At 31.2% G+C, this 25,194-nt stretch overlaps 3 protein-coding genes across 3 annotated transcripts; 2 read left to right on the top strand and 1 right to left on the bottom strand.

The window, feature by feature from the left end:
• Positions 1-12,227: 12,227 nt before the first annotated feature.
• Positions 12,228-16,205, top strand: LOC113513557 (protein AAR2 homolog). Its single transcript, XM_052900010.1, has 5 exons — positions 12,228-12,531; positions 13,329-13,531; positions 13,973-14,242; positions 14,838-14,964; positions 15,571-16,205. Exons 1-5 carry the CDS (start codon positions 12,329-12,331, stop codon positions 15,986-15,988), a joined length of 1,221 nt encoding a protein of 406 aa, XP_052755970.1. The 5' UTR covers positions 12,228-12,328; the 3' UTR covers positions 15,989-16,205.
• Positions 16,206-17,489: 1,284 nt separating this feature from the next.
• On the bottom strand, positions 17,490-20,957 carry LOC113518654 (MKI67 FHA domain-interacting nucleolar phosphoprotein-like). Its single transcript, XM_026903617.3, has 8 exons — positions 20,745-20,957; positions 20,535-20,654; positions 20,085-20,262; positions 19,386-19,483; positions 19,063-19,124; positions 18,427-18,969; positions 18,020-18,147; positions 17,490-17,643 (listed from the first exon to the last, which is right to left on the bottom strand). The coding sequence occupies exons 1-8, from the start codon at positions 20,823-20,825 to the stop codon at positions 17,543-17,545; spliced, it is 1,311 nt and encodes a 436-aa protein (XP_026759418.2). The 5' UTR covers positions 20,826-20,957; the 3' UTR covers positions 17,490-17,542.
• Positions 20,958-21,136: 179 nt separating this feature from the next.
• On the top strand, positions 21,137-23,915 carry LOC113518652 (PCI domain-containing protein 2 homolog). The gene is made up of 3 exons (XM_026903615.3): positions 21,137-21,611; positions 22,488-22,656; positions 23,038-23,915. Exons 1-3 carry the CDS (start codon positions 21,396-21,398, stop codon positions 23,844-23,846), a joined length of 1,194 nt encoding a protein of 397 aa, XP_026759416.1. The 5' UTR covers positions 21,137-21,395; the 3' UTR covers positions 23,847-23,915.
• Positions 23,916-25,194: the final 1,279 nt, after the last annotated feature.

The following is a 25,194-nucleotide window of genomic DNA, read 5'->3' as shown; positions in this document are numbered from 1 at the left end:
ATTCTCAATGTTGGTATTATATATTTTTTGTATGGCAAGCGTGAATCGTGGCTGCCTAATGAGGCACGTTACGATACATTCATTTCTTCTCGCATCTGAACACGGCTTCGTTAGTCAGCAGTATGTAGACTAGGCGTAATGATACGTGCGCCATTTTATCAAAGAATAATATTTGCTGCGTGGAAACATAAGAAATACCTATCCTATCTCTGCTTGTTTGGCGAAAATGGAAACAAGCTAGTGTAACAAGGTAAAACCTCTCCTATAGGTACATATAAACTTTTTTTTTATATTAACTGTATATCGCGGCATTTCTCGCGTGAATGCATCAAGTATTCTTTGTATTAAGTTAGGATATAACGTAGCCATGTACCAAATTTCATTCAAATCCGTTCAATAGTTTTTGGGTCAAAGAGTAACAAACATCCATTAATACAAACTTTCGTATTTATAATACATATTAAAAATAGAATAATGGAACTTCGCAAAAAATAAACATACGTTATCACTTTGTCTATTGCTGAAGCATATACTTTTTTTTATAGAATGGCATTTTCTTTTAGCTTCTCAAAGGTTGACTATAAGAAATCTCTGTATGGGATAAGTCCAGCATTTTACAAAAAATACAATTTCGGAAATTAGCGTGAACATGAAATTTTTATGAACACAAAATTTGTATATATTAAGATGAAACATAAACAAATATTTCACTAGCGTATATCGCAATATTTCTCTAAAGGAGAAATTCAGCTAGATCTAACACAAATAAACTGATACTAAATAAATAAATCCGTTTGTGAACATGATCGAGTTCCTGGTTTACATCGAGAGCAATAAAGTATCTTATTTGCTTCCCAACAACATCTAGGATTTATTTGGATCCCACTTCAATAGGAAACATGCAGCGACTCCTTCAAGATAAATACGTGTACGTAATATTTTATTTCAAAGTTGAAATAGTTAATACAAGATTTATAATCTTTCAAACTAATGGGAACACAAATCAATACTGTAACAATATAGAAAAGAAGAAATATAATACAAGTATGAGTTTCTTATTCAGGAAAATTAGCTATGGAAAAGCTAGAAATAGATCATAAAATATATATGAGTCATTTTTACAATTAATTTCTGTCTATCTGTTACAATTTCACGTGAAAATGGCTGGATAGCTATTCAGTGAAAGATAATAGTCGAGTAAAAATTCGTGCAATATAAAGACCCCGTACAAGCAGACGCAGTGTAGAACGACCCCACCACTAGATGGAGTGACAGCTTCAAATGCATTACAGGGATTTAGTGGATTCAGGTGGCTCAAGACAGTGGACAGGTAATAGCTGAAATGATGGTGAGAGATAAATTCATTCATCGTATAAAGTCATAAAAATTTACAAAAAAAAACTCCATAATAGAGTTAGTATAAAATAAACAATGTTTTTATTATTATTATTATAGCTTTTTTATCCACTTCCGTGGTCCCCAAGGGTAAAAGCCTCCTCCATCTTTTTCCACTTCTCCTTGTCTATAGCAATACCCGTCCAGTTCTTTCCTGCTATCTTTATTATGTCATCTTCCCATCTCTTTCTTTGTCTTCCAACATTTCTTTTTCCTGCTGGACCTCGCCATTTTGTTGTTTGGAGAGTCCACCTTTTATCTTTGTACCTCACTATATGACCTGCCCATCTCCACTTCTGTTTCATACTATGCTGAAGAGCATCTTTTATTTTGGTTTTCTTCCTAATATCAGTGTTTCTTATTTTCTGTATTTTTCTTAAAAATAAACAATGTTATTACCAATTAATTCCGACTAACAGTTGCATGAAATTGCGGGCACTGTTATGTAAATTAAGTATGAATTGTACGAAATATGAGAACCAAATTAGCTTGAAGTGAACAAAAAGCAAATTTATATGTAATTTACAAGCTTTTTTTTTATATATATAGTAAAATGGCAAATGCACTCTAAAATGGAAATGAAAGGAAATGTGGATTAATGAAGATGCTGGACACATTTATTGATGGAATACCATACTTATAAGAGAGAGTTATTGATGGTGAGCTCAGAAATAAACCATAATTATGTGGGCGTAGTCTAATACATACGAAATAAACCTGTCTCAGAACTGCCAGAGTCATCGAATTAGAAAATATCAAAGATGAGATATATTTTTAGATTAAGGTACAAGTATAAAGTTAACCACCTCTTCCCTGAAAATTAGTAATTAAAAATAAAATCCAATTTTCTTCAACGGATGAAGATTGAATGCTACATCCACCTATGCTAACGGCATACAACGCCGAGACACCAATAGAGGATAAAACAATGAGAATGAAATCGAGTCAGTTGGCTCATATCGTTGCGAATATAATAGAAATTCACTACAATATATGTATGTGTATGTATGTGTGTATATATGTATATATATATTTTTTACTGGGTATTATTTAGTTTATCTTTAATTGTACGGTTATACATTCTACAGTTTTCTTTCAGCTTCTCAAAGGTTGACGTAAGAGATCCCTTTATGGGATAAATCTGCCAATGTATATTAAATCATTTATCAGTATTCAATGTGAATTATGTACAATAAAGATTTTACAATACAATACAATAGTTGTCTAGAGGAACTGCGTAAAGGTTGACCTTACAGTATTGGATTCTGGTTATATTCCTAACAATTGCAACTACCGTTTCCATTATTAACAACCCTATCCTCCAAGTCAATAGTCAATATAATCCAAATAAATGTCAATACTTAGTGGCAAACCAAACAAGCTGTACAATATTAACTTTATTTGCTGTACTTGTACCTCCGTTCGCGTGATCGATTTATGTCCTTGTCCATCCCAAATACTTATGCATACAATTTCGGAACGATTGATTGATTACTCACTAATTAGAATAATCAATAAGCTATGACCAGTACCGATCTGAGGGGAGAAGATGGTCGAGTCCGACCTTGTTTTTTATTTATCATCAGGGAAACATAGTTAAGAAATTGCCCAGAAGAAGGTAGTTTAAGTCCGCTCCTGGATGTGATGACTGTTTCACTCGTAATGGTATCACGATATGATATTCAGATCTACGTATTTAATTATTATGTGTTAACTGTCCATAAATTCTTTCAATTTTATATACCATTAAGTCAAAATATTTTCAATAGACAACAATTAATTTTAACAGGGGCAGCTCAAGATTACAACATAAAGTACCTACTGGACAATAAAAACTACCGCCAGACCGAGGCTATTCCAGCACTAATGAGAGCATCTAGGTAGCTTTAACTTTCGTTCTTTAGAAAGAACGGCGACATAAAAAATACTCAATTAGTGTTGTACAAAACGTTCTTACTAATTAACTTGATCGGGTTCTTTTATTTTAGATCCCTTTGCATTCGTGCGGCGTCTTGTGCGCGGAAACCACAACTTTTTAGTTGCTATACAAAAAAAGAATTCAAACCAATTCTAGAACTTCGATTTCATTTTTTTCTCATTAGAAAACGACGGGTGAAAACATTTGGAAAATATTTTTATTACGATATCTTCTTTTTTCAAACTCGATTTCTGCATCTTTTCATGATTCTAAAAACAAGGAGGTACCCACTCAATTAAACTGTATTTTGTGTGTTTGTCCTATGCGATATTTTATTCAAATTTCAACCAATTTTTACAGTCAAGTACTTTTTAAAATCTTATTGACTGCAAAATAAAAACATACTAATTATACTCATATCACGAAAAAATATTTATTCTCTAATAAAATCCAAACAAATATGTAAATCGTTAATAACTATATCATTTGTAAATTAAATATAACGTTAATACCTGATAGATAAGGGATTAAAATACTATGTATAACATGAGCATCCCATATTAAAATACCATCCTTTCCGTATAACCCACATCAAAATATTGAAACTTTCAATTAAAATAGTTTTCCTGAACATCAATCACATGTACAAAACAGACCTACTCATTTATAATATTAAATTTGTAGAAAATCTTGATTATAAAGTGAATTTGTTTGTTTCATCATCATTATCATCATCTCAGCCATTATCTGTCTACTGCTGAACATAAGCCTTCCCCATAGACTGCCATAATGAATGGTCCTGAGCCTCCTGCATCCACTGACTTCATGCAATGCATTTGAGCTCGTCACTCCATCTAGTCTTCCTATTTATTGTTTGTTTGTTACTTCCCATCTGTCAGGAAATTTTACAGTACCCGATCAATTACCCGAGTTTCGACACTGGCCGATACTGACATAACTATATCCCGTGGTTTTGCCCACATGAATCAGTACATAAAGTATCATATATGCTAAATGAGGAGTTAAGATATAATCTACCTGTATACAAAATTTTCTTTGAATAAGTCCACTAGTTTTTGCGTGAAAGAGTAACTAAAATCCATCCATTCTCACAAACTTTCACCTTTATAAGATTAGCAGGATTATATCTCTGTCACGTCAGCCAAAATCGCGGGTGAAAACTACTTTTAACAACAAATCTAATGGGCTGCGCAGATAAGGGAAAATCTTCAAAGTTTACTTAACAAGTGTGTACAATCCAGTAACAATCCAAAAACAACAAAAAAAAACACAACGAACCCTATAGCTTAGATTACATAGATAGAGTATCGAACCTCAAAAACGGATCAACTTTTTGTCAGCTAATTGTCAAATTAACTAACTCGTTTTTTTATTACTATCTTATATACTTACGCATAAAATGTATCTTGAATAAATAAAATGAGTGTTTACGCATTAAAAAGATACAGAATATATAAGACAAAGTAATTATAGGAATTATAAAGGAATCACTCATCACTATTTATCATCACTATTTATCACGTAAATTTTTATAAAAAAGTTGATCCGTTTTTCTCGAAGCATTTCTATGAAGATACTCTATCTATATAATCTAAGCCCTATAGATACTTTCTCTTTCGGGTTTTCAAGATTAACTGAAAAAAATTTCTTTAAGGAATAAGTTCACCAGTGGGCATTTTTGTTATAACCTAATATCTATATTAAAAATGAACGTACAAAAGCATATAAATAAAGAATATGAAGTGAAAAATTACAAAACACCTCAAAATATACTAAAAACATAGGACTAGTAAAGAAAATAGAAAGTCGAAGAAGTGAACGACGAGTGAATGGTTTCTAAATCGTTCGGGCTGTAGCATTGTGAAAAACAAGATTGGAAAATGGAACGTTTGTTTTTGGGTCGGATCTAGCCGCGTGCAATCCCGCGGATCGTGGACAAATTCAATTTTCTCCGCGCCAATAACAGATACAATAACCGGTTACCTATTTATTATTATTGCATTTGTGTGTATGAAACTGAATGAGTTTAATCGTTATATAATTAACTTTCGCAGTCCATTATCTTATATATATTAATTATGTAGAAAGGGTTGAATAGTTGTGGATTTTTTTTTATAAAATACCGTGTTCTAATTCAAACGGATAGAAATTACAAAGTTTGAGTAAATAGGTAGAGACCTACGAAGGCATAGTAATATCTGAGTATTAATAATCTATGCTTACCTTCACACCTCTTATTTATTTATTAGCCAGCTTATATACTTACAACTAGCTGTTTCTCACGGCTTTGCTCACATACATCGGTAAAATTTGTTTTTCTTACAAAGATGGTAGCAAACAAGCATACGGCCCATCTGATAGTAAACGGGATTACCAATGGTTATGGAGACTTGTAACTCCAGGGATGTCACGCGTGCGTTGCCTTCCCTTAAGAAATCTTAATACGCCCTTTTTGAAGAAGACCATGCTGTAGTCTTTAGAGAAAACCTTGGCAGAAAGATCATTCCATAACCTGAGTGTTCACAGGAAGAAGCTCCGCTGAAGTCGCACTATGCGTGCTTATTATAAGGCGTGAGGATAGATCGCCAGCCAATAGCGAGTGCTACGATCTTGAAAGGTGGCTGTAGGCATCATATTGAAGAGTTCTTCAGAATACAATCCGTTATACAGGTGATAGAAGATGCAATATTGAATATAACTATTATGAAGTGTCTTGTTTTAGACATAACATACCCGTGTAACAAATTGTATTAAAATCTGTTCCGCCGTTTAAACGTGTTTAAATAATTATTTTTACAGTCTTTTACATTTATAATATTAGTAGAACATAAGCAGGATATCCATAACATATAATTTATTATATTTAAAATATCTCACTATCTTTTATAAAATATGCTCGCCTTTATAAAATTATGAATGTATTATATTATCTACATTATTTTTATCACAATTGCTATCCACAAAGGCGAAAAAATAATGGTGCCGTGCAACGTGGACAGCGCGGACTCTTAGCAAGTTTTAATTACTTTAAGCTCGCCTCCATGGTTGCCTCATAGTATGTAGATGTCTGCTCCCATTATTTGTAATATAGATTAATAAATAAACAGAATTGTCGCAAATGTCACAAAAAAATTATATATTTAAATTAGGAGTTTCAAACTTATTGAAAAAAAAAATGTTTGATAAGAAATCAACTGTAGAATTGTAATAGTTAATGTATATTATATATAATAATATAATAATAATGAATGAATAAATAAAACCTCTTTGTTGTTTCCCCTCAAAGAAAGATACAATTACATTAAAATATATTCACAAAAATCAACATTACAAGAAGCAAGATAAAAACGCAACAATGGTCTGTCTTATCGCTAAATAACGGTCTCTTCCAGGCAATCTTAAATAATTAACTATGTGTAGCTAAATCTAGTGCATTTACAATATAATATTTACAATTAGTATCAATAAAATAAAAGACGTCGACTTATTTTTCCATCAATATCTTACTAATACAAAGTTGCCAGATGCAAATTTTGATTTTTACGCAGTCGTCAAATATTCTTTCTCCAAATCCATATGATTTTCACCCTATCACAAAGTTGTATCATTTCTCCACTACGTTTTGTTATATGTATCTTTTATTATAATTATGTACCTTATATGTAACCGTCGCCTATAGACATGAGCAGTACCATGGACATAACAGAGTATACTGTTTCGCCCATGATACCCCCCATGCGTTGCCATTCCTGAGGACTCAGGTGTTATTCCTCTGTACCCTGTAAATTCACGCCATATCCCACCCTTCAAACTGAAACACAGCCATGCAAACACAACTGCTTCACGGTTGAAACACGAATGGGACAGAGGTATCCAAGCAATCGATTTTTGTACATAGTCTCCCATTAGTAACCTGCTTACCAAGCATATCAACTACTGGCAAAACCCCTCAGTTAACGGCTAATATGATAATATACCTTCTATATATGTACAGAATTTACAAATACTAAAACTATTACTCAACATTTCCTAATAAAATACCAACATTTCTCCAAGTCTATTTCCATTTTCTCCAAAATAATAATTTCTTTAAAATTAAGCGAATACTAAAGTTTTTACCCAAAATTATGAAAAATACCCAATACTAGCAACGCTGTACTAATATCTTGCTAATGTTTAATAAACTAGTAAATAGACAATATCTGCACATGAAAGATATTTAAGAAAAAATTGATATGTTAAGTCTTAATAATTATATGATCAGGTCCTAATAAGAACAATAGAAGGCAAAATTGTTATTTAATTTTTTTTATATTTTTAGAAATTTTGTTTATGTACATATACATATGTTTCGGCAGCATACAAAAACTACTGCACTAATTTGCTATTTTCGCATTTGTGCCTCTGAAGTTATGACTTAAAATCTGGTGTATCTCTTATCTTAATACGCCACCTAAAAATGATCTGTTTGACTAAATACCCTACTTCTGAAATAGCGGGAATAAACTAGTATAAAATAAAATAAATTCGCCACATCGCAATAGATACTTACACAAAAGCGGCCATTCTCCAAAGATACAAGTTTGTCTGAGGACGTCGATGTTAAAACGTACCTCATTATTATTAGAAACAAAATTATCTATCTTCGCTTTCATTTCTTATTTTCTATCGCCGCCGATGGAGGGTCCGACCATAAAAACTTTCTCATAAAACAATTTTGAACGAAGACGCCCGATTGTATCGAAACTGTCTTGTGTTTGAAATTAATTAACTTGAGATATTTGTTTTACTTGAATTAGTATCGGGAAAATCTTCGGCCGATAACAAATAATAAAATACGTATTTTAAACGTAAGTAGTAAATACGAGTATATTTTACGACCAAACCGAAGGATAGGTGTAAAAAAAATTAAATCATCAACGTGACTACAGTGAAGACGCAGTGCAGCACATACTTGATGAAGCCAGAGTGGACTAAGGAACAGATGGCACTAACAACTATCTTTGTTGGGGATGTATTTTTTAAATTAATGATAGTGGAACGGTAGTCTCATCTGTGCTAACAGTATATATTGACCAGGTACCAGTGAAAGATGATAAGAGAGATGAGACTGAAAAGAAAAAGAAAAAAGGCTAGTTATGTAGCCCATTGTGATGAATTCACTTGGAATTAAACACGATGGTTTCCAGGAAAACGTGCGAGGAGGTCGACGTAGCAGAGTATATAACTAGCTAGGTAATCAATCCCTATTTCTTTTCCTCCTCCCTCCCACTTCCTCCTATAAGATGATATGGCACTACCTTTACCGTTCGTAGCATAACATCTATAGTTGGCTGTAAAAGAGGTGATATCTGATATATAGTGTCTGATTGATGATCTACCACTGATCAAGGTTACCACTTTCTATCAAGTAGCCCATCAGCTTGTTTGCCCCTCTGAATTGTATAAAAAATAAAATAAATGTATAAATAAATAATAAAACATTTCATTATTGAGACGGAGCCACTGTTTCTTTGAGCCTCTCGATCACATTTAATTGGTAAAAAGTTTGACAATGTCCAAGATATAAGTAATGGCAATTTCGCGTCGCAATCTTTCCGTGAAACTTTAAGACTTACATCTCCGAAGCTATTTGGTGTTTAGATAGAGTCCCTAACATAAACTAGTTGTGTCGGTGCTCTCACAGAGTTAGTGAAACTTTTAATAGTGTTTCTCTCCCGTGAGTGCCTACGGGACGTTCCGGCGTACATCAGCTGTATACCGGTTATCTAGCAAGTTATTACAAAAATAGTTGCCAAGTGGTTTGAAACGAGAGATGGGTATACAATGTATATAAAAATACCTAAAATAAGAAATACAATTTAGAATAAGTTATTAAATATTTTTAACTATTTTCAGGTTAAGACTAGTAACATTAAATTTGAGAGATGCGTACTTCGAAACACTTATATCTTCCAACACAGTAAGAATTGTTATACCACTATTTATACAAGTACTTCTAATTTTCTACAAAAAATAGTGGAATGAAGAAAGATTTTATCTAACCAATCTTCGGAACTTGCTTTAATTTAATAATTAATTTGATAAGATGATAAAAAATTTTATTTCACAGAATAAAAACAGTTTTAAACAATATTCTTTACTGGCAGTTTGCATTCATACAAATTCAGAATTTAAAATATTCAAATTTCGAAAATAGGAGTTGAGTTTCTTGTCCGTTTTTCAAGGAATAATGAATGAATACCTAGCTATTACATTCCATACATTAAAAAAATTGTTCAAGTATATTCAGAATTCGCAAATATAGCATAAACATCATACGAAACTATAACACGAAAACTATGGCATGGAATATTATAATGGAAAAGTTCTGTTAAAGTTAAAAAAGTATAAAATGTTTATTTACCCCGCTTTCTAAAAGAAAAATCGGCTTCACTCGTATATTAAATATTTTAATTATCGTTTCCTTTATATATAGGGGTTGAAAAGAAGAAAAAAATAATTTTAATTCCAATAAATTTAAATTTAAGCATTTTTGAACAGTTATTTTATATGGCTCTGCCGTTCTTTTAGAATATAATATCGATTAAGAAAAACGGACAAGAAACTCAACTCTTTTTTTTCGAATTTTGAATATTTTAAATTATAAATTTGTATGAATGCAAACTGCCAGCAAAGAATATTGTTTAAAAATTTTCTGTTAGACAACAAAAATTAAAAATAATGCGTTAAACAATCCAATAGGTGAAAACGTTACCAATATATTCAACATGTGCAAAGGTATCTAGCCCCGAGCATCGAAGCAGGCTCTAGAGATTTCGTATCCCTAAATTCCCGATGAAAACAAAGAATCCGTGAATACAGGTACGCGAGAACGCGGCGAATGGAAATTTACATCCTAATTTCCCACGTGGATTCAACCGACTCTTTATTCGTCAGCAATATCAAAAACCGAATATCAAAACCATTGCAGGTCATACGAGTAATTCTGTTTGCTACCGAATTTTGGAAATATGTTACTATTTATTGTATATTATATTCGAGATAATCAGATTTACTTTTTATTTTTCGTGATTTTTTATTTCGAAGCCAAGTTATAATAAAATTTAAAAATAATTATTGCGTCGCTATTTGTAAAAATATCCAACCCGACGATTAGTTTCAATTTCTACAGTCTCATTTCACGAACGGATAACAAGAATAGTACAATTAAAATTTTAAAAAATAATCAAATACCGAAGCAATCAGTTCAATGCAACTTAAAAAAAAAAATCTTCTTTTAATGTGTTCTGCTATCATTTTTAAGAGACCACATTACCAATTTCGATTTTATTACCAAACAATTATCAACTGCTCGAAATGAAAGTATAATTAAAATCTAACAGCCTGCGACCCGGTAATGTCTCAAATTTTATTATAAGCCCATTTCCGACACCTATTACTTGCCTAAGGGTGTACTCATCCTCACTTAATGCATTTAAGTCAGTAGTAGGTACCTACCTGTATACCAGTTCAGAAATCAGCTAAGCAGAAAATAATACTAATGTTTAGAATCTACATAGATTCTTTAAATTTTACCTCACAATTAAAAATAATAGAATTGCGTCTATTTATTGCATAAGTAACATATAATAATAAGACTGCAAGGTACTTTGCTATTCCGATTCGTATAAGGCCTTTAGTTTATCATTATTTTTCGCTTTACAATCAAGAAAAGAAAAGTAATAAAAGAAATCTTTTAGTATATTTTAATTATTTACAGTACGTATTACCTGCATAAAACCCACTAATTGCGAGCGACAGCTAAACTGAAGCACTTTTGTGATTACCGCCACCGTCTAGCCAGTAGTGGTTGGTACTCGAGCTGCGGAATTCGTCACCTGTTGAAAATAATTAGGCAAAAAAATCTGTGGTAAAACAAAAATACAGGTGCCGTAAAACCAGAATTCAATATCCAAGCCTTTCTGTGGTAACTACTCGACGTGAAAACTCGAAATTTTCAAACGTAGTTCACTGACGAGAATTTCGCCCCGAAAACTGTTGAACTAGTGCGCTTGAATGATGGGTTCGGTGGTGTGTAACGAATTTTCTTAGCGATAGCATTACTTCCATTTACCTTTACCTATAGGTAGAATCTGTTTATTATTAAGGTTTTTTTGTAATACTTGTCCCAATTAGTATGTATGCAATCTTGATAATGTAAAAGTATTTAAATAAAAGCCAGATGGATTGTGCTCACCTCAAAATTGCCTGATGCCACCCAAGTATGTGTACGAAGCTTCGCAGAGATGCGTCTGTGAATATAGATGGATTTTATCTGCCTGCCCTAGAATGCTTGATAAATATTATTTATAGTTACGATTTCATTCGCACTGGAAGATACTGATTAATAGCGAAAAAATAGTCCTTGTATTGTAATCCGTATTAATATTATAAACGTTGAAGTAGATTTATTTACCAATTACTTCTTGATTCATCAAGATGCTTTAACAATTAACCAATCAATGTATTGTTCATTCTCGTAATATGGTCTAAGATCTCCTCTTCCGTCTCTTCAGTTTATTCTACAATGTCTCGATCTACATACATTTCATAGGCTACAGTCACCGTTTACCATCAGATAGATTATATGCTTGTTTGTTTGTATAAAAAAATGTGTTGTAGCTTTCCAAAGCTTTATAACTTGTAGATTGCTGCAAAAATAGAAAAGGTATCGTCAAAATTAACACAAATCATTTCGGTGTTCGCCTATATTCAACAGTGGATGATGGCTGAGCTGATGATGATGATTTTGGTTAGGCATGGCAACCCCATAAGTTAACGTCAGTTCCTCAATAACGTATATAATATCAACTGTCAACGTCAGCGCAATTAGCGATTAGAGGTTGACAACTTTTTGACATTTTCTATCATTTTCTTGCAGGAATGTAAACATATTGATTTGTTGTATTTTTATCATATTTTATTGATTTTCGTTGAAACAACCATTACAAAATGGACCAGGAGACAGCAAAGAAGCTCCTCGTTGAGGGAGGTACATTTGTGTTTCTCGGAGTGCCTGAAGAGACACAATTTGGCATCGATATGCAATGTTGGAATACAGAAGAAGATTTTCGAGGGATAAAAATGATACCACCTGGTTTACACTATGTCCACTACTCAGCGGTTAGTAAAGGAACTGGCGATATATCTCCGAGGCAAGTATCTCGTTGTACAGTTAATAATATAATGTAAAACTTTATATGTTAGCCCATCCACCATCACAGCTAATGGTCGTTTTATCTAAACATTGTTTTTGGTCTGTGTATGTATTTGTCTATAGGAGATTGTATTTATAGCGATTTACAATAAATTATTTGTATTTTTTTATCACTTTTTTATTAGCAATCTAATAAATTTTATATAATACATATCTTATTTAATGAAAAGGTCAAATGTCAGGCCTACAGTACTTTTTTAGTTATTAAAATAAAATAACCCTACTTTATAAAAATATACTACTAAGAAGCTTAGAAGGCACATCCTAAATATTTCCTATACATATTATAATAAAAAATATAGATGAAAACAATTAATACTTTGTATCAATCAAACCATAAATTTATAATAATAAACAATGGTAACCAGAAATATATTTTTTAATGTTTAATTTTTTAAACGACATTTATCTTTGGTATATCAGCCCCATCATACACAAAACTATTTTTCAAAATTAACTTTTAAGGTACTTGCCTTTTGTACTTATGTTCTGAATTAGAATAATTGTATTTAAAACCAGTTTAATACACTGAAACTTTTTAAGACATTATTACTAGCTGTACTATATGGCTGTATATCTAATCTATTTATTTTCTAATTAATCTATTTACCAAATTTCCTTAAAGTCTATGTAGTTAAGTGCCATTGAAGAACAAAATATTGAAATGGCTTTACAAATTTTCACACTGTACTGTGATTGTAATGACTGGAAAATGTTTACATATATTGAAAACAGGTCAGGATTTATGCACTATTTCAATAAGAAAGAGTTCCTTGTAAAGATGTGGGATAAGAAATTGGAGGATATAAGCCGAGATGAAATAAGTGAAGAGAGTATTCAACGTCTGAAGGATAACCTGTTCAACTTGGACCGACATCTGGCTCCATATCCATATGAAATATGGCAGAAATGGAAACTACTGACTTCACAAGTTACAGGTTTGTTTTTATTATTACTGACATACATCAAAATTATAAAAAAATATTAATTATGAGTTGTTAAGAGTAAAATTGCATTAGAAATAACTAATGTTGCTATTTCAACATTATTTCCTTTTTAAAGTTAGTAAAATAAATACAAAATATGTTTTAAGGTATATAAAAATATTGCAGTATATTATTTATTAATTTTTCTAAAACACTTATCTAGATAAATATATAATATTAGTACTAACATACCTACCACACAAACACCAATTGAATCTCAAACTCCAAAGAAAGTGAATTTTTAAATTTCACATTTATTATTTTAAACATTTATAATACTTAGAATATAAACAAGCTGATAGAAAATGGTAACTATCATCTGTAGACACCTAAAAAAAATTATCTGTAAGTAATTTTTTTTTTGTTACGAATAAAAATTTTTAATATTTACAGCTGAACTTGCTGCTAAATTGTCTCCTGACAATGGCATCATAAGAGCTTCAGTAGAACTCATGTCTACAACTGATGAAGACAGGCCCCGAGGTGTAAAGGCTTCCAGCAAATCTATGGAGAGTCAGGACAGTAATAGTGAAGAGTCACAGAAGGAACCGGAAACAACAGAGGATGACTCTACTCCTGGACAGTCTGATGCCAAAAGAGCTAAAAGAATTACAAGGGAAGAGAAAGAGGATTCTATGTTACCAGATCTAAAGCCTGCTCCAGGTATAATATTTTTATTTTACTTTTTTCTATATAATCAATTATATATTTTACATTGTTACAAAAAGCCACTAATTTGTCCTTCTACTTGTCTATAGCAGAATAATCTAATCCATTCATTGTATATCCAATTTATCTAGCAGTTTACATCTTGACCTATGATGATTTTCCTTAAATCATGAAACACTTTCAATTATAATGAAATACTTATTGAAATGATATTAAAATTATATAAATGACAGCTGTGCCCATGACTTTTTAACATATCTGTGATATATTTATTGAAACAAAAAGAAGCCTATGTGGCCTATGTGACCAGACCACTGAGTAGTGTGTATGAAAAATTTCATTATTAACTGTTAAGATACCAGATATTTCAGAATAAATTTTACATGTTAGTAATTTCAAATGTAACAATAAAAATATAGATGGATGTTTGTTAATCTTTCACACAAAAACTACTGAACAGATTTAAATGAAATTTGATGCATGGGTAGGATATATTGTAACTTAGCACATATGATAGTTTATGTACTGCTTCATGGGCAAGATACAGGTAATAATGAAAATAAATGTGTGAAATATATTAAATTTACAGGCACATCAATCAGATTCACAGAGATTCCACGTGACAAATACCCACCGGGTTCAACACCAGAGGAAATCACAAAACATTATTTGGACCAATCTTACACACTTGAACTCATGATTGCACAACATGATGAGTAAGTTTATACATTAAGTAGTAGATTGTATATTAAACAACAAAGTCATATTAAACAATATGGATAAAACCATATTAGAGCAAAAATAATTGATAAGGGTGGAAGATGATGATTGTATATTAAAACTAAGAGCAAAAGATAGAGATACTTATGTTAAAACTAGATGAGGCTTATACCCAAAAAGGGATTCCTATCCTAGAATAAAAAGGAAAATTAGGATATTGAAAAAAATAATTTAAAATTATATGGTTATATATATTATGGAAAAAGTAAAATGTATAGGCAATAAATAAGCTTTATTATTATTATTATTATATTGAACAAAAAACTTGACAACTTTGCCATTTTCAACAATTGTTTGGACTTCATCTAGAAGACTTGTTAAGTTCATAAAATTCCCATTATACATATACATAAATGCCTTTAATATTTATGTAGTTTTTTTCTTTATTTGACTTGATTTCTTTTAATTTTTTTTTTTTTATTACTGGAACAAACTATGACTGGGAGAGTTACAATAAGATTAAGTGTAAAATGCAACCATCAGTCTTTTATTTTGATATTTTTTGTTTGTACATTAATCAGATATATGTATATTATTTTCAGACCACTTCACATAATAGGTGAATTGCAATTTGCATACTTATGTTTCCTCATTGGACATTCCCTCGAAGCATTTGAGCATTGGAAGAATTTAGTTATACTCCTCTGCTCCTGTGATGATGCGATTCACAAATACCGAAGTGTCTTCTTCCATTTCATTAGAACAATAGAAGTGCAAATTGAAGAAATGCCTGAGGATTTCTTGGCTGATATAGTCATGAATAAGAATCTAGTTTATAAGAAATTGCGCGAATTCTTCCGCACAGCATATGTAAGCAAAGTAGACGGACGATTGCTGACAATGATTGAAAGATTCAAGGAGAATTTGACTGAGAAACTACAATGGGATTTCACAGGATTAGATGCAGACGAAGAAGATGAACGACCAGTTATAGTAAAGCTAAATGAAGAAGGAGACTAAAATTGTATTTTATTAATATTTATTCTGATTCTATCATCTATGTATTTTGATTCACAATTGAATCAATTCTGTGTAGTGTGTACTGTGTACATTTCAGATTCTTTTGATGTTTTTATGACTATTTTAATGTTAAGTAAATCTTGACCAGCAAAATTAAAACGCCGCTAAATGTAACTGTCTCGCTGAAATTGTCAAATAATAATTATCGTGAATTATACTGTATTGTAATTATTTATATCAAGTTTACTCACATTTTAAATATGGAAATACTCGACTAGTTTCGAACCTAATAGGAGCCCTTATTAATGCACACAGTTTACAGTTGTGTCAAAAGTAATACTGCATGACCAGCGCGCTATTTATAATAGCAGTGGTGGTGGGACTGATCGTATGGCACTGTACAGTCGTGTTCTCACGTCGCCATGTGACGGGTTTAATTCCCAGGTCATTCCAATCATATCATACTGTGTCGCACTCCAAGCACTTAACATTAGATAGAATGTCTCATTTTAAGTGTAACCATCAAAGCTGGTTTTCAGGCGTATTCAGTTGATACTAATCGGGCATCCCTGAATTTAAAACGTAAGTAAAGGTGACGTAAATAATTGTTGTCAGTCTTTTGTTGTAACGTTTAATGTCAAATTACAATGCAATATTATAGTGATAATAAGTTAGTCTGATAATGAGGCTGGAAAGCCCTAGGAATTTTATAATACAACAATGCAATTCTATTCACATCGTGCTCATTTTGATTTGCCTTGAATCAAAGCAAATCAAAATGAGCAAGGCCGAGGCCCTTGATGATTACTTGAAAATAATTCCAAATAAATTAAATAATTTAATTGTATCTGAACGTGGAACTTATCATTATTAATCAATGATTTTAAGAAGTCGTTTTAAATATATTTTATTGTTAAATGATTTGATAAATTACTGATGTTCATTTTCAAAGAAAGGGGCTTGATGATCTAAGACATAGACAGTTTGCTGTCCAATTTAAACATCAGTCCCCCACAACTATGTTTAATGTTATTTTGCCAATTATATTTTAGTATGGTTATGATGCAAAAATAAAATATTATAAAAAGAAGTGAATTTCAACCAAAATTATAAGGAATATTACATAAGAGAATATTTAACTCTATCATGCAACGCTAACACCTGGAAGCACTGAACATGTAACATTGAAATATAATTATTATACACCTTCATATATTTTCTCGTTCGCATGACTATACGAGTAAGACTAATATTGCCAGCATTTATAAAAAAAAAAAAAATATTATTAAGATTACTTTTTAGTTCCACAATATCATGGCGAGGGTTTTTATTTTACTGGTCAAACATCCATAAATGTGAACCCCACCACATATCAATGTTTCTTTATAATAATAATAGTAAAGTATTATACCAAATAGTAGAATTTTTCTCTTATCCTTTTTTGAAATTTATGGATGTTTCTATATGGGAAATAAATTTTGAATTCAATAAAATATACCTGTGTTTACATAATTGTTTTATTAATAAGAACCTTCCAAGGAATTATAATTACCACTATTTTTTCTTTTTAAACTGTTTCTTTGTTATCTTCTTAATATTTTGTTTTTCAAATTTAGATTTCTTTCCAGCTGGAACATCTTCCTTTTTTGCACTGCCTGTAAATAAATATTTATTGGCTGAGACTCGATATCTTTTTTGATGGTCTATACAATTCTCATAGAGAGGGAGGTAGGTAGGTTTTTTTTTATTATTATTGAAAAGTACCACCATTGGTCACGATCTCCACCTGATTAAAAGCAATGATAAAAGCGACCGATTGGCATTAACGAAAAGAAGAAGAGAAGAAGCAATGATGTGATCTAAGATGTATCCACAAACAAAAACTATCTCTCAAAGTGTAGCAAACAATGCACATTTACTAAATTTCATTAAAATTGTTTAAACAGTTTTGGATATCAGTATGAATGAATGATGACAGAGTTTTAACATATTAAGAAGATATTATTAAGAAATTAACACTATATTACTAACTTTCAACAGCTTTCCTTTTTCCTGAATTAGATTGTTTCGATTTTATGGCCTGATTCACCTGTTTTTGCACTTTCGTTGAAGTAGGGCCCTTTTGTACTTTACTTGTGTTATGCACCACTTCTTCAGAACTGTAATAAACAAAACACACAAATATACATGTTATTTTTTTTTAAGTTTCACAATTTGAACTTATCTTGTGAAACTTAAAAAAAACATATAATTGAAATTAGTAATAAGAGAGCATTTTAACATATTTTCTTATTTAGTATTTTAAAATCGCTTGGAGTCCATTTTTTAATTGCCCCCCCCCCCTAACTATAAAATAACTACGCCCCACATGAGGGCACCTAGTGGGGCGTAGGTTCGACGTTGAGAAATACCGATTTAGGCTATTAATTTAAACTCACCTTTCTGAGTCACCATCATCATTTTCACTCCTGTCACCTTCAGAAGACAAATTTGAATTAAATTCATCTTCATTCTGCATAACTTTTTCATATTCATCTGAATCAAATACATATGAGCTATCAGAATCATTTGATTCTTCTTCAAGTTTCATGAAATCTTCTGCAGGTTTCACACCAGCTTCTTTTAATTTATCTTGTTTCTGTTTCTGTTGCTTTTTATCAACTATAACTTGCACATTTTGCTTTCCTTTTGTTTTTACATCCTTTACAGATTTGTCTACCACTTTAACAGCAAGGTTATTTGTTTTTCTTTTATTTTTTAAATCTTTACCTTTCACTTCCTCTTCTTGTTTTAATACCTTCTTTTTATTTTTCAATTTAGTCTTCTCTTCTTTGATATCTACATCTTTTTCTTCTTTAATGTCTGTATCTTTTTCTTCTTTTATCTCTATTTGAGACGATAATTGTTCAGGTACATCAACTGGTTTAAAGAAATCATAATTCAGCCCTAATTCAGCTAGTTTTTTCTTGGTTCTTGTCAGACTGAAAGTATTATAAGAAAATTTAGTTAATATCATAAGTATTCTTTAACTAATTAAAAATAGAGTAATTTTATTATTAGTTTAATGTCCTTACTTGGCCAATAATTTTTTAGCTCTTTTTAGTTCTCCACTTTCATCCCTATTTTCATTGTATACCTGTAATAATTCAAATAAAATTTGTCATAATTACTATATAACATTCTATAAAATGCATAGATTGTATAATATAAACAACAACAAAATTATACACCTCTACACTAACATAACAAGTCCAGCTATTAGTATAAGAGTTTAAGCATTTTAAATTTTTCAATACATGTTTCTCTGGCAAAAATGTTCAGATTTACTGATAAAACATTTATTATTAGGATAATAATTTCAATTTAAACCTAATTATAATAAAAATATCAAAAATACCTTTTTATTTTTAAGTCTTGCTTCATTGCCTGGATTATTAACTCTATTCCACTTTTTCCTTATAGCTTTCCTTTGTTTCTCAGGAGGTATATAAACCGCTAAAATAAAAAAAAATATTAGGTACAAAGTTATATATAAAATATTAAAGTATGAGTATACAATAAGTACCATTATAAATTAAAAATGCTTCAATCTAAGTTATTTTTGTGCAATATAAGGGTTTTACCAGCGGAAGACTACAAAAGCTGGCTTCATGGGGACCTCTATTGCATCAATGTTTCTGTCATAAAGCAGCAATGCTTGCATAAGTGTATTTCAGTTTGTAGGATGAAGTATAGCAGTGAAAATATAGCCTTTTAATCCTCAGAAATGGCAATGTGTGAGGGTACAATGTGCATCGTACTTTATGGAGTCATATCTATGTTATATATATTTCCCGTGATATATTATTAAATAAGTATAACAGACTTAGGTCTGTTATATATATAGATATATATATATATATATACTAAATATATAACTAATATATATATATATAGATATATATAATAACCTGATAAAGCATATTGCTAGCAATGGAGCTGTCAGCATTAATAATAAAAACCCCATTAGTAACAATCACTTCTCCTCCTCTATTTCTATTATGTGGACTGTCATCTTCTTTGCCATTGTAAGTATCATAAATAATTATTACTCTACCTTTGATTAGTCTCTTTCCCATTAAATAGTTGTTCATAGTCTCAGCAACTATTTCAGCCACAGATGGTTCCTTAAATTCTACAAATGCATATCCTTTAGAATTGCCTGTACGCTTGGATCTAATTACTCTCACATTTGTAACTTGACCAAATTGCTTGAAATATTCTGTCATTTGATGCTGAAAATGAAACAGTTAAATTTGTAAAAATATTTGGTAAATATGAAATACAGTAATGTTTGTCATAATTTATTCTTGAAAAATAATAAATACTGCAGTTTATTAAAAAAAAATAAGAGTAGAAAAAAAATATTAAAAGTAAAAATCTGCATACATCTTATGGATCATAATAAAAGTAAGTAAACCTTATCGAGCACAATAAACATTTTGAAAACAAATTATTCACCCGATCAATTTACGTGGGCAAAGCAAATAAAATAAAAACAAATAACCTCGTAAAATCCATGAGGGATATGAGCCAAGTAAACCAACCCCCTGTCTGCTTCTTTCTTTTTCTTAACATCGCGGGGTTTTTTATTATTAATTACCAAATTTGGTCCCTTCTGATCTTTCTGCAAAGTAAATAGAAAGTAAAGATAATTATTATTAAAAAATAAAATAAATGCTTTCATCGCATAACCTCAATAATATATTCTCATCACCTTGATTAATTTTTTTATTCCTTTAATAGACTTTACAAACTGTTTTTGTTTAGTTGAGTCTAGTGCTACATTTTCTTCCATTATCGCTTATTGTATTAATCGCTTACTGTACTAGTAAATAATTATTATATTATGAAAAAATAAAAAAAGCATGGAAAATGAAAAGATCAACAGATTACAGACATTATTCAATACCCCAGGTATGATTGACAGACTGTCACACCGATAATTGTCAATGTCACAAAAACAGAGCGAACACAGAACGTTAATACACAGAGTAAGTAATCACTACACACAACTAAGAACAAGAACTCCTTGTTCTTAGCAACTATATAAGAAACGGATATAGTTCCGTTTCTTAAATAGAAAAAAAAATTTAGATTAGAACAAAACAAAATTGGATAAAAAGATCAAAAATTGCATCTGGTAACCCTGACCTTTCCAAGTTTCATTTTAATATGCATACATCTTTTTACGATTGTTTATACTAAAATATTAGATATTTTTTCTTATGCATATATTCTGTTTAATCTGTGTTATGAATGGGAGTCGCTGAATAAACAAAAAAACGGATTTATTTTAATTCTTTCCATTGTGTAAAGAAAAAACACATGCTTCACCAGTTTGTTTCCAAATAGTCTTGCAGCAGTCATGGCCATGACTACTGGCACTTTAAATCAGTACATTCAGTTCGTGGAGAGGATATACAGGACCGGTCAAGGCACAGTTTTGTCGAGGCTATTGTCTTTGAGGGACGAACATGTTGCGAATAGAAACTTACGATCGAGCGACATCGCTACACTCGTGGAAGGGAACTGTGTGGCTCCTTTGGATGAAATAATCATCACTCATTTATTATGTGTGAAGGTAAATTATTATGCTGCTTTATATATGTGGTAACAATGTAAGAATTCAGTACTTAATTTTATTTCGGTATTTACCCACTCTAATCCCGCCTACATTATCAGTATATATTGACGAAGTACCATTTAACAATAACAAATGTAGATAAAGTCAGGTAGTTCGGTCCATTGTCTCAAATTTTTTATGAATCGACTATGATAGTTTCTAACAGAATATTGCTAGGAATTAGGTCATTAGACCTGTATCCCCTCACTTGGGCCATTGTGTGTGAGCTTTGTTTGTCTAACCAACCCCAGACTAATCCCGAAGACTGCTTAAATTGCCACAGACTTACGAAACAGGATTCTCTAATCTCAAGACCCACACACTTTATTCAACCATGCTCTAGCACACTGTCAGCATATGATTAGGTTTTTCTTCAGCTATCATACATATATGGCAAACTGCAATTATATCAAGATTAAAAAGAAATTGTTCACTGAACCTATACCTCATGAGAATAAATATATAACAACCATTCAACCTTCTTCACTCAAAAGTTCACTTTTATATTCAAGAAATTTTAACTTACCAGAGGAATACTTTGTACAAAAGTCATTTGCTTGGCCACCTCTGGTCTATTCGTGTTTCCATGACTGTGTTTCAGTTTGAAGGGTGAGATATGGCAATGAATTTATAGGGTACAGAGGAATAACACCTGAGTCCTCAGGAATGGCAACTCATGGGGGGTATCATGAATGAAACAGTATACTCTATTATATCCATGGTGCTGCTCATATGTATAGGTGATGGTTACCACTTTCCATCAGTTTGTGTGCCATTCCAAGTAGCATAACAAAAAACTTATGACAAATAATTTTTAGTATATTTTGTTTACAGGCATTGTACATGCAGGATTATATGGAGGCTTATAATCATCAGAGTGCCTGTGTCGCATCAGTTGTACGGCTTCTTCAGTCACAAAAAGAAGAAAATTGGAGTCTCCCACTTATGTATACTGTATGTTTAGATCTGAGGCTTGTTGCACAGAAGGTGGAAGCATGTAATCGTAAGTTATTCAGGTATATTACATGTAATTTACAAGTGCAATAAAGAATATAATATATTACTAAGAGAAATAATATGTATTCTAAATTACATGTTACAATCACATAACTGCTGTTATATATAAAAATGTATGTCTAATACAATTAGCTATATCAGTGTTTTGACTCTTTTTGGGAAAAAAATATAATTTAAATAAATGCAACTGTTCTTTATAGTTTTTAGTTTTGGGCAAAAATGGGCATTATCCTAATAACATATCTTTTCAGAATATTGCTAACTTAACTCAGAATGAGGAGTTCCAGATTTGCTAGCTGTCAATTTGTAACTTTGATATAATAAATATTTCATTATCATATTGAATCAGGATATTGTTTTGTTTCAGCACAGAGCAATGGAAAAATCATGGAGAAAGCAGCTGAAAGTTTACTTGCATGCTTCAGAGTGTGTGCTGCAGATAATCGATCATCTGACTATGAAACAAAAAGGCTTGGAATGTTGAACCTTGTTAACCAACTGCTAAAAGTTTATTTTCGTATAAACAAATTACATTTATGTAAACCATTGATTCGTGCAATAGACTCTTCACCATTTAAAGAACAGTTCCCTTTAGCTCAACAAATAACATATAGATATTTTGTCGGTCGCAAAGCCATGTTCGATTCGGACTACCGCGCTGCAGATGAATACCTATCTTTTGCGTTTCAAAATTGTCATCGAAAGAGTAATAAGAATAAAAGACTGATACTAACATATCTAGTCCCTGTGAAAATGCTTCTTGGTTTCATGCCTGCAAAGCATTTACTCCAGAAATATGATCTGCTTCAGTTCTGGGACCTAGTTTCTGCCGTCAAGAATGGAGACTTGAGAGGTATTGACAGAGTGATGGAGGAACATGAAAGCTTCTTTATTCAAGCAGGGATCTATTTGATGGTGGAGAAATTAAAAATTACAGCTTACAGGAACTTGTTTAGAAAAGTGTATTTAGCTGAAAACACACATCAGATAGATATTGCGAGTTTTCAAGCGGCACTTCAGTTGATGGGACAGGATGATGTGGACTCCGATGAGACGCAGTGCATTGTCGCCAATTTAATTTATGATGGCAAAATAAAAGGTTATATCTCATACCAACACAAGAAGGTAGTTGTTAGCAAACAAAATGCATTTCCACCTCTTTCAAGTTTATATTAATTACTTGATACTTCTAATTATAAGAATTAATTATTGTATTTAATTAAGAATAAATTCTTTTACAATTCATTCTTGGTGTTGTAAATTCTTCACTGAACTTTAAGTATAGTGTACAGAGTAAATTGTAGTAGGTATACCGAATTCAAACAGGTTAATAGCAATCACGAGGATACATTTTACCGAATTATAAAAATTAATTTGCTGTATCTAGGAATCAATTCTTTTACAATTCATTTTTGGTATAGTAAAATATTATAGAATTTCATTTCAAGTGAGTTCACTATACAGAGTTTTTTTGTAATAGTTGATAATAGAATTGCTACCCCTCCCGCGCTAACGGTATACGCAGGCAAGCCACCAGTGAAGAATGTTAGGTATGAATGAAAAAGTAGATCAGTTAGCCCATCGTGATAAATACACCTGGAATTTAGCACGATGATGGTCCTGACAAGGTATATACTAACAATGTAACTGGCAGTCTTCATTACTAATAATCCCTTCCCCCCTTACTATGCAGAATTTGTTGTAGTAGGTATACTTACCAAGTCGAAACCAAGTAATAGCATTCATGAGATTACACAACTTTCTCTAAGATGACGATTGTAGAAAGGTAGTTGAACCTACTTTCAAATAAATAACATGATTAAAAAAATATTCCCAAAGAGAGTTTACGTCAGGCAGGCGACCGGACGTAAAACTATATGCCAAATCTTTTTATAATATAGATAAAAAAACATATTACGCCAACTCCAAATAATAATTGGGGTAAGGGTGGGAAGACGATGATTAAAAAATGAAACACCAATGACATGAAAACTTTTTTATTAAATCCACAATATATTTCAAAGAATAATATAAATATAATAAATTTTGCACATCACTAACATAGCATTATTCCCAACAATGCCGAATACAATGTTTTTTTGAGTCTTACGATTAAGATATTTGTGACTCTAATAGAATGACACGGTTCTAATCTATTTATACAGTATGTCCTTATAAAATATACATGTATCTAACATTGGTATTAATTTAAAGTCGAAACAGGTAATGAAGTGAGATGCAATTTTGTGCTGCGTGTTTTTGATAAAAAACATACTACAGTAAATTTATTTTCTAGCTACTAGTACTTTTTCAAAATGACAATTTGTATGAAGATCTTTTAAAGTACTTGATATTGTAATGATATAAATGTGTAATTAGTCGTGGGATATGTTAATTTAACGAAAATATAATGATATGGCTCAGAAATCTCTCTCCTGATAGTATTTAATACAATCTGGATTTATTTATATAATAAAAAATATATTTATTTCTTATGGAAGACATTTCTAAAATAAAAATTATA

This window comes from Galleria mellonella, unplaced genomic scaffold (assembly GCF_026898425.1).
Source record: "Galleria mellonella isolate WM207_F2 unplaced genomic scaffold, CSIRO_AGI_GalMel_v1 utg1260, whole genome shotgun sequence".
NCBI lineage: Eukaryota > Metazoa > Arthropoda > Insecta > Lepidoptera > Pyralidae > Galleria > Galleria mellonella.
The sequence above is the reverse complement of the archived record's forward strand: the minus strand, read 5'-3'. Positions and strand labels throughout refer to the sequence as shown.